At 40.2% G+C, this 10635-nt stretch overlaps 1 protein-coding gene across 1 annotated transcript in view; it reads left to right on the forward strand.

Annotated features, from left to right (window-relative positions):
- LOC128979642 (lysine-specific demethylase 4C-like) overlaps window positions 1–10227 on the forward strand; it is a 34526-nt gene extending 24299 nt beyond the window's left edge. The window contains exons 4-5 of the mRNA XM_054397971.1: window positions 2455–2630; window positions 9028–10227. Of these exons, the coding sequence (XP_054253946.1) occupies window positions 2455–2630; window positions 9028–9163 (312 nt within the window). The 3' untranslated portion in view covers window positions 9164–10227. The remainder of the gene's footprint in view (window positions 1–2454; window positions 2631–9027) is intronic.
- The last annotated feature ends 408 nt before the right edge of the window (window positions 10228–10635 follow it).

Consider the following 10635-nt stretch of genomic DNA (forward strand, 5'->3'; position numbering starts at 1 on the left):
ATAGATGCATCACCAGAAACAGTAATTTAATCTCTGAACAGAGTTCATAAGCGGAGTAGGCAGTTCCAACAGTTTTGTTAAACGTGAAAGTGTAAGGGAAGAAGGCTTCTTACATGGTTGAAATATTATGTGTATGTAAATGCTGTAAAATGACTATAATGCTTGCACGTATTGGCAGGGAAAGAGGTAGGAAATGAATTATTTTTTTTTTAATTAAAAAAAGTTTCTAATACTGTCTGAAACAAATGGTAAAGGTACTAGACAAACAACATTAAACCATTTCCACAGTGGGTAAACATACTGTGGTAAATGGCCTAAAATTTTTCCATTAGGCTTTTGAACGTCTGTAATGAGCTTTAGGCACAGATACTATATTTTAGCTTTGTGTTACAGGGAATCTTGTACTTCAAAAAAGAGTGCAAGGAATGAGGCAATACAAGTTAAAAACAAAGTGTAGTGTTAGATTAGTTGTTCTTTACTTGAATAAGAAGTGTTTTAGAGACTGCATTTATATAGAGCAAAATAGTTAATTTATAGTTGCATTGGCAAGTAGAAAAGTAATTATGGAACGTGATGCTGAAAATAAATTTGGGCAAGTACAAGAAGAACAATTTTCAGAAGAGTTGGGGCAGAATTAATTATGTACAGAATGAAATGCAGACTAGAAGATTACTGGTATATGAAAGTGAATGTTACCTTCATGGAATAAACCTAACTTGCCTGACTTTGAAGAGGCTATTTTTGCTAAAGGGAGTGTGAAGAGGCTTCAGTTGGACAGATCAGTGCTAAAAACTCAGAGACTGTAGTCATTATTTCAATTTCTGATACTGGCTAGCTGTGTGTTCCTTTGAACATATTTTAACATCGCCAGTCTGTGCCCTAACCTTTTTTAGAAAATGCAGAGTCTTTATTGAAGCAACATAATTTGTATGGGTAGATGCATGCTTATAAAATATCCTACTTTATTGTAAGTTTCCAAGCCAATGCTTGTGAAAATTTGATTTCAGCACCAGAGAAAAGAGTGAATATAATGAGTGGATCAAAGAACATGTAAGTGAGCCTTCAGGCAAGTAAAAGTTCAAAACCAGAACAAAAATACATACTAAAAATGTCTTGTTACTGTGTTTTAAAATGGATGCAATTTCAAGTCCAGAAAGTTTTCTGTTTTCAGATAAAATAATGCATGCAATGAATGTGCAAAATTACAAAACCCATTAAAGAACACTGGTAGGACTACAGGCTTTTTAAAAATTCTTAATGCCTTTATGCCTAACACTTTAGGATTTTTTTGCAGACTTCAGGCAATTCTTTAGTATTTGAAATAAAAGTGTTAACTTTACAATTGCTTAATCTGCAAATAGCTTTAATCTTCAATTATGGGGTTTAAATCATGTTAATATAAAACCTAGTATTGTCTAAATTAGTGCAAACTCTTGCTTAATAGAGTTGTACCCTGCAGTTCTATAGGGATCAAGTTAAACAGACTCTAAAGCTCTGTAAAATAGGGTGCTATGTTTGACAGGGTTTTGATAGTGGGGGAGGGCTGGTGTGGCCCAGTAAGAAGCTTTGGGAAACTTCCTGCTCTGCCCCATCTTCACATCAGACCTGCCTTTGTCCAAGGCTGTGACAAGTCAGTGCCTCTACTGTAACATATTTAGGAGGGGGAAAATCTGTTGTGCAACTTCTTTTGTTTTTGGAGCTCATTTGTTTTGATTGGAGTGGGACCTGAGAGATACAAGTATATGGAGACCAGGGTCAGTGAGGAAGGAGGAGGGAGGCATGCTGTAACAGACACGCCCTTTCAGCCTTGGTGAGTGAGACAGCAGGCCTTAAAAGATAACAGTGGAGAAGAACCCTATCTGCAACCCACTCTGGAGCAGCAGGCTGATCTTGAGGATGACCATGACTCCGTGAATCCAATGTTGAAGCACTCCATTACTGGGAGGATCACAGCCTGCACAAGGTTCTATACTGGTGGGAAAAGGTCATGCAGGGCTTTCTGCCATGGGAGGGCCACCATAGTGCCACAGGGCAAGACTGTGGAGTTTTCCCAGGAAAAGGGAACAGGCAGTTGCAACATGTAATGGACTGGGGGCGACCACAGCCCGCATTCCCTGCTCCCCTGCATGACTGGCGGGTAGGAGGTGGCAGAGCGGGTTGCAGGAGGAGGGAAGGAATGAGGGGAAGGTTGTGTTTAATGTCCAGTTGTGTTTATCACAGGCCTACTCTGATTGAATTGTTGAATTGGTGGTGGTTGTTTAAATTAAATTGATTTTGTTTGCCCAGATTGAGTCTTTGACCTTAGCTGGTGATACCCTTTTCCTGTTCTTTGTCTTGATCCTTGAGGCTTTTGATGTATTTTCTCCCTCCCCATTGCATGTGAGTGGGGTAGGAGCAAGCCAGGAGCAGCATGTTGCTTTGTTGATGTCCTGTTTTTTATTTCTGAATTTAAAGGTTATCCCACCAAAGGAGTGGAAGCCAAGAAAACATTATGATGATATTGAAGATTTGGTGATTCCTGCTCCAATTCAGCAGATGGTCACTGGCCAATCAGGGCTCTTCATGCAGTACAATGTTCAAAAAAAGCCAATGACAGTGAAGGAGTTCAAGCAGCTGGCCATCAGTGACAAGTAAGTTACGGGGGATCTTGTTTGGAAAGACAGACATATATTTGTCTCCATATTATGGTTTCTTTGAGCTGGTGATTTTTTCACTTCTCTGTAGAGGTTTTCCTGTTTCCTAAGTCGTGGAAGGGTACCACAGTAAGTATATTTTTCTTTGTTTCGGTTGTTGAAAACATCTGTTACCAAGGCAGCAAAAAAGCATCTGAAAAACTTGAGGCAAGATATTTTCTGTCCAAAAAGGTGGAAGTGGTAGAAGGTATTCTTCCCCAATCCTTTTACCTAGAGAAAAAGAGTAAGTTACACTTAAGTAATTTGCTTGAAACTGACTGGATATAGTTTCTGGGAGATGAGTCAAAGGATTTTAGAGAGAAAAGATACTTGAAGGAAGGTAACACTGACCTAGCTTGAAGGAATGATAAGTTAATTTAAGAAATTTAGAGGTCAGAAGAGAAGTCTGTTGTCAAGGTCAGGAAAATGTAGGACATGAAAAGCTTTTAAAGAGACTTCTCAGCAAATGTTCCATAATACTCGTGCCATGTGTAAAAATGAAGGTTTTTCTTGCATTTAAGAAAGGATTGGTTTATTTCTACCCATAGATATGACTTGTGAAAAACTGAGGTTATCACACTTCAAAATTTCATTCATGTATTAAGTGGGAATGAGAATCAAGTCTGTGGTTACTTGATTATTAACTGTTGAGGGGAGATTATAATAGAAAAGCTGTGTGGTATCTGATGTAATTTTCGTGACACCTGTTCATATGTGTTTAAGTTTTACGTTTTATTAAGCCATGATGAGATGAAAAATACCAATTTCATGAGAGTTTCATAATGCAAATATATTGTGAAGTTTTTATTATGTGGCTGTTTAGGCTGGGTGCCTCTAAAACAGAAGCCACAGAGCTGAGACTTCCAGTGTGTAGTGTCCAGCCCAGTGGGTGGACACAGGAAAGAGCATATTTCTGTCCCTAAATCCTGCACCCTTATAAATCTGGCTGCAAAGTTACTGTCTTTCTCTTTCTTCCCTCTCTGCTCCCACGGGAGAGGGATGCTCTCTTATCTTGTAACAATGGGGAAGTATCACAGGCCTCTTTGGCCTGAGTTAACTGTCTGGGTTTTTTAAATTTTCTCCCCCCCTGCACAATCTTGACCTCTCCAGGCCTAATGCCAGGGAAAAAAGGCATGGGGGGCAGTTCAGGCCTGGCCAGCCTGAAACCAGCCTACTAATGTGGGGGGAAGAAAGAGCCCTGGGGTGCTGGGTGAACCCCAGGTGGGAAGAAGGGAAGCATTGGGCTTTTTGGTCTGGTGTAAAGGAACTTGTGTGTTAAGTTTAGATTGGGTATTTCTTTGATTTGCTATGCTCACCACTAATGCTTTGTAGTTTTTGTAGTATATTAATTGCCTTTTCATTTAAACTTTCCATTACTATCCAAGCCATTTGTATGAACATTATTCTTTTGCCCCTTTTGAAGCAATATAGCAATCTGTCCTGCTCTAAACTAGGACAGCGTAGCATGATACTAGTCAAGTTTATGATATTCTTTATCATGGAAGATATTTGGGATTTCAGTTTTCATGTTTTTTACTGAAATCAGTTTACAACTTCATTTCTTAGGTGAAGTTAACAGTTGGGAGGGCTTATCTATTACTAGATGCAGGTCTAAGTATTGATCACTTTTTCTGAGAAAATGTCACACAGCCTCCTGTGACACTCAATGCAGTAAGTATTTCTTAAACCGTTAAGTAGGTTAGAATCCCTATTCTCCCATAAAAAACAATTTATTCTATTAAAGCCTCTTTTCTCTGACTATTGTGATGTTATCCATTTCCTTTGGGAAAGACAGAAGGGCTATGAACAGTTAAATTATTGCTGCTGTTGTGTATGCATATTCTATTTGCTTTGGCATTCTTGATTTGCTATTGAAACAAGGTGCTTCTCCACCTTGGCCTCTGGGAAGCATGGGCATACCTGCACAAGCTGTAGTCAACATACTTGTGTTATAGTATCAATATTACAGTCTGATGTCTGGAGCCCTCTTGTGAGAAATACAGTGCTATTGCTGAGAATGCTTTGTTAAGAAGTGTTTTGTTAACTTGCTTCTCTCTTTCATGTTACTGTAAAAGTGCCTGATCTACTTAATTCTTGAATGTTTGGGTTTCCTTTCCAGTGTTCAAGTGTTGTAAATTGGCAGTGCTTATATGAAACTTCTCAGACTTTCAGTCATGGAAGAGCAACTTTTGGTTTCTGAGGACCTAACTATCGGGTAACATAGGCCTTACAAAGGATCCTAGACCAAAAGCTGCTAGTGGATGTTTTTATGGTAGTGTGCTTGTGTTCCCACAAGATTTTATGTGAGTTTTGAGTAACCTTCCCAAAGTATATGCAGAAATATCTCTGTGCATATAAAAGTGTGGTGCACTGCACTGAAGAGGTGGAAAGAAAAATTCCTTACTTTTTCCCCACTGCATGGTAGAGGTTTTGGTATCAACAGTTTACAACATGATACTTTTGATAAAAAGATCTGTCTGGGAAATGGGTGTGATGGGTTAAAATTCCCTCCCAACATAAAATTGTCAGACCAGCTCAGTTGGAAAGCAAATATTTACAAGAAAAACTACAATCTAGAAATATGAAATGCAATGAATGTTTGCAAAATATACAATATTTACATATATTTACAATTTATAAATGTAATGAAGGGAGGTTATTAAATTATGAATATGAAAAGACAAAATATGGAAATGAACTTTTATTAAAATTAAAAATTATTATTAATAATTTTTTATATGCAGATTCTAGTGCACAATTGTGGATATATCCCATAAATTAGTACCATGTAACAATTTGAACCCAATTGGAAAAATTGTAAAATAGTTATTCAACAAAGAATGAAGATTGCAGTTCCACCACTTGTCCACCAAATGGCAACACAAGATGCTTGTGGCTCTAAAAAGCTAAAGAGACAAAATGGGTTAGGGCAATACAATCAAAGGAACCTTTCAGAGACTTAAATCAATTAAGATCATGAGTTATGACTCCAAACATGCTGGGGAGGCTGCTTATGAGGCTTAATTCACAACACCATGCAAGCTACATGCACAGGGATTTAACCTGAACTGCATCTGGTGCTGAACACATGAAACTGAAAAGATACACTTTTGTTTGTTGCTAAGCTAGTTGCCTAGGCTATGCTGGCAGGCTGCTGATGCTGACTGGATCCGGGGACCCGGCTGGGGCTTTGGCTGCTGTGGCTGGTCCTGTGGCCAGTTCAGGGCTTGCAGGGCTGGCGCAGTTTCCAGGGTAGTCCCTCCAGACATGGTGGTGGGTGCAGCTTTCTCTTCCCGCAACTGCAGGGAGGATGAGGCATAAAGTCGGCAGGTTCCCTTGGAACGGCCTTGGGTGGCTCCTTTGGAACGGTCCCTTCCGGACAGCAGAGGCTGCAGAGGGTGGGAGCAGGCATAGTCTTCTGCCAACAAGTTTTCCTGGAACAGGCTCTCTCTCTCTCAGGGCTCCCTTGGCACAGAGGTCCCTCCAAAGGGACCAGTGGGGTGCTGAGGGGGAAGCATCTCCCTCCTGGAGCTGCTGCTTGAGAGAGGGGGCTGGGGGGGCAATGCAGCTTTCCTCTGGCTTGGCTCGAAATAAGCACTGCCGAATTCCTCTTGGCAACTGCTTTGCTGTTTCAAAGGTTATGGGCAGTCCTTTGTAAAGCTATATGGGCCGCTCACAGGTAGTCCTGACACTGAATTACAGGCACTGATGGTGCTCTGAAGTTCCCCATGACCTGTAGGGTCATGCAGGATGCAGCTGGATGCTGTTCCTGCTTTTGCAAGCTGGCACACAAAGAGTTGTGAGTCGCCAGTCTGCAGCTCATAGCTTTAGTAGATGCTGGGAACTGCCAAGATTCAGACAAGTTCTGCCCACTGACTGGGTGCTCACCCTTGGGGTTCAGTCCCTTTCAAGACACAGTGGGACTCCTGATACGATGCAAGGCTGTCTGTAGCTTCAGAGCATCTTGAGAAGGACTCTTTATGAGCTTCTGGGTAAACTGAAGCATGGTGGCACTTCCTGGGCTGCTGGCTTCTCTCTGAACTGTAGAGGCCAGTAGTTTGCTGTATTAGTGACCTCTTTATGATGAGGAATTAATTAATTACATGTACCACGGGTGCTGATAGGTACATCTTTATTTTAAAGGTGGACGAGGTTGCGCTGGAGCGCTGTAAGGTATGAAATCCAAAAGCATGGCACAACCCTGCAAGCTACCCACAAAACCCCAAAGAAGAGCCCAATCCCAAGTAAAGCACAACTAACTTACCCTAAACACTTAATAAGAAACACGGCAGTACCGAAGATTGTGAAATGGCAGAGCTGTCCGTCTCCCACCTGGGCAGCTCCCCGCAGAACCAAATCTTGTTTTGTAGGATCAGGGAAGCATCAGAACTTTGCCAGTAGCGATCTTCGGGTTTTTTCAAGGGTCCGTATTATGTGACATCAGGCCAGGACATCACAGGAGGCTGGGTCTTGGAGCCAAAGCCCCACCCAAATTTAACAATCGTGTTCTTACCCTACTGCTCATGCACGCAGCCTGCTCAGGGGGTTGCACATCCCCTGCCCAGCAATAGCCTTCCTCATCTTCATCTTCCTCAGGTCCATTAGCAGTCAAACGAGGGTTTGAAGGACTTTTGTGATTAGCTCAGGATGTCAACACATTCAGTCCATTCCCATCCCCACTTAGTTTTATGAACAGAGGAACCTACAGATACATGTTAGTCGTTACTCTTATTGTGCACCTGGGAGCTTCTGATCAAACACTTAAGCATTCCCAGGCAGCCCCAGGCAGCTGGGTACTTCTAATCAAACTCCAGTTAACTCTTTCCTGTTACATACATGTGTGAGCGAGCAGAGCTTAATAGAAGCAATAGCAAGAAGCTTAGTAGCAAGAGCTTAAGTGCCAAGAGCTGAGGCAGAGAGTGACATGTTTACCATTTGAGGTATACTTTTACATTACTTGAGCCTTGAATGTGGCCCAGTGGTCAACCTTATAAGACCTTTACAGCCTATGACTGAGCGTGTAGCTAGGATTATGTCCAAACTTGGAAGGAGCACAGGCTTAGCATAAGTATCCCATGCAACAGGCTGCTGATGTTGTTTACCCCAAACAAGGCAGGTTTGGTACAGTGTCTTTACCCTAGGCTTTTGTGTTCCCAGCCTAGGCTGAGCACCCACTCCAGAAAGGAAGAGTAACAAAACTAGAGGGTTACCAACTGCTGCGATGGAGAGACGGGACGAGGCCTGATGCAAGCCAAGTGTTGATTTATTGTACAAAGCTTTTTCTTTATATAGGTTAACATACTATCAGAAGGCAGCTTGTAATTGGTCATTGGTATGTCCATACTACAGTTGTAAATTCATGATTGGCTACAGAGAGAAAGTATCACACGGACGCATATATTTTTCAGAAGGCTTAAGCATACGTCAGGCAAGAGATAAGGGATTCCATAATTCTGTCCTAAGTTTTGCTTTGTTCTTGTTATCAGGTCCCTGCATAACTCCCTTAGGTCACAGTGGCCTCTAGGGAGCCGACGTGTCTGTGTTTTCCTTCTAGCTGCACTCTGTTCCCAGGGTTTGCCACCCATCAGGGTTAAAGCATCTCCTTCTATCAGTAAGACAATGTCTGGGGTTCTGGTCCCTAAATCAATTCCTTCAACCAACAGCTTCCTCCTCTTACCAGATGATAGCTTGTTAGTACTTCTCCACAAAAGAATGCAGCCATGGTCAGCAAGAGCCTAGCAAAAGCACCAGTTAGTATCTGCTATAGCAAAGAAGATTAAAAAAAAAGGAAAAAAAGTTAGTTTATACAACCAAGTTTGTTAGATATCAGACCAATGGGATTATTTAGACCTTGTCATTATTTTCCCTTTTACAGCCAATGGTAATTGATTTACATTCTACCACTTTTCTACTCAATATGTGGAAAATTTTCCCAGGCACAGCCTAAAACTGTCACAAAGAGGAAGAGAATATTTTTTTTTTGCCTGGCAGGGCTGCTATTTGTCAGAATTACTAGTACATTTGGGTTGTTGTGAGACAGGCTTATGCAGGACCTATGCCTATGTCTTTGCATAAGGGAAAGACTCAGCTTGAGGACAATTACTAGATGCACTGTTTAGCTGATGGAGACTGAAGAAAATACTGTGTGGGTACCTGTATGACTTACTGTAGCTTTCAGGTAGGAGGTTACATGCTATGGTGAATCATGAAACTAAGAATTCAAGACAATCTGTTTCAGTGAATGTGAAATAAAACGATCTCTTAGAATTCAGTTTGAGGGATCAGAAGCATAGTTTGTTGTGAAGGTAGTTGTTGAAAGACTGTACTGAACCTTTGCCTCTCTTTTCCTCTGCAGATACTGCACACCAAGACACATAAATTATGAAGATCTGGAGCGTAAATACTGGAAGAACTTAACTTTTGTGGCACCAATTTATGGAGCAGATATCAGTGGGAGCATTTATGATGAAGTATGCATAGCTTTTTTATGAAGTTTCTCTCTTCCAACCATCTCTTAAAGGGTACTATACTTAGAGGAGACATTCTTGCTTTGCAACTGAAAATCGGTCTTTCTTTTGAAATCTTTCTTATTTCACTTTAAGGACTCCAAGCAAGGCTGAGATTAAGTCTACAACTGCAAGAGTCAAAACAGTGCTGTCCTTAAACTGTAGGATACTATTCTTCTGTATCATAAGACTTTTTCCCTTATTCACTTTGAACTTTCCGGAGATTTGAGATGCCTTCCTATTTGTTTATTAACATTTCAGTGTGTGCGTTGTCTGTGTACCACTCATGAAACTTAGTGATATTTTAAATAGTTTACTTCTATTTTGCTCTCCTTCACTGAGAAAACTTGGTAGCTGCACTTTATACATGCTTGGAATCCCTACAGTTTCCTGGAAGCATGCTTACAATTACTGTGTACCTCTGAATTAAAACAGACAAAACGGAAACTTCCTAAGGAAATTAATTTTGCTGGTAGCTTGTCAAGATCTCCATGGATAAAAAGCGACTGTTAACACAGATCTCATTATCCAAAGACTTGCTGAATATCTATTTTTATCAATTAGGCTATATAAGTAGCTAGAGGAACTAGATATTGAAAGGATTATTTAAGTAGTGAGATCAACAGAAGAAATTTCAAAAAATTGGAAGATTTTAAAAAATACTGGTCGAACTTGTCTCCTAAAGTATTTCTCATGTGTAGAGTTCTTGTGATATTTCATATTCTGGGTAACTGCCTTCTGCAGTCATTAAAAAAAAAAAAAAAGAAAAATAAATGTCCCTGTGGCATATGGTCTGAAGCTCTGATAATTTTTCATGTTTCTTCACAGAACACAAATTACTTGAATGCTCTCCAAAGATAAATATAGTCATCCAGGATGGCTTAAGGCAATTCAGTTTTAGGTTATATGATCCTTGAATGATAGTTGTAAGTGTCTAGTGATCTACTGTTCAGACAAAGCAAAAAGTACAAATTCTATTGTTTGTCCACACAGCTGCATATAAATGATTTTTAAAATAGTTGAATATTGTGATTTATGGTATTTTGGTAACATTCTAGATATCTGTTACTTTTTTGAAACTAAAATGGTGCACAGTAGAGCAATGTTTCATTCAATAAGTAGAAGCTTTTTCTTCCTTGAAACTTTTCTTTAATGTTGACAGATAATGTCTGTTAGTGTAGTTTTTTACAAATTTACATTTTATTTTGATTGTGGTTACTTTGGTCTTCAATATCTTAAGGTTAATGTTGCGTGAACAATGTTTCCAAAGAAAAGAGTCTGCAGTAACACCAGATTTTGAAGTTCTGACTGGCCAAAGACAAGGTCAGATTTCCTTCTCATGGAATTGCACTCTGATTAGATTGGAAAGATGAGGAAAGAAGGTCAAAAAAGCAAAGGTGGAAGTGAGAAGAGCAGTATTCAGCAATACTAACTCAGATGTTAGGTGCACAGGGAGA

This window comes from Indicator indicator, chromosome Z, assembly GCF_027791375.1.
Source record: "Indicator indicator isolate 239-I01 chromosome Z, UM_Iind_1.1, whole genome shotgun sequence".
Taxonomy (NCBI): Eukaryota; Metazoa; Chordata; class Aves; order Piciformes; family Indicatoridae; genus Indicator; species Indicator indicator.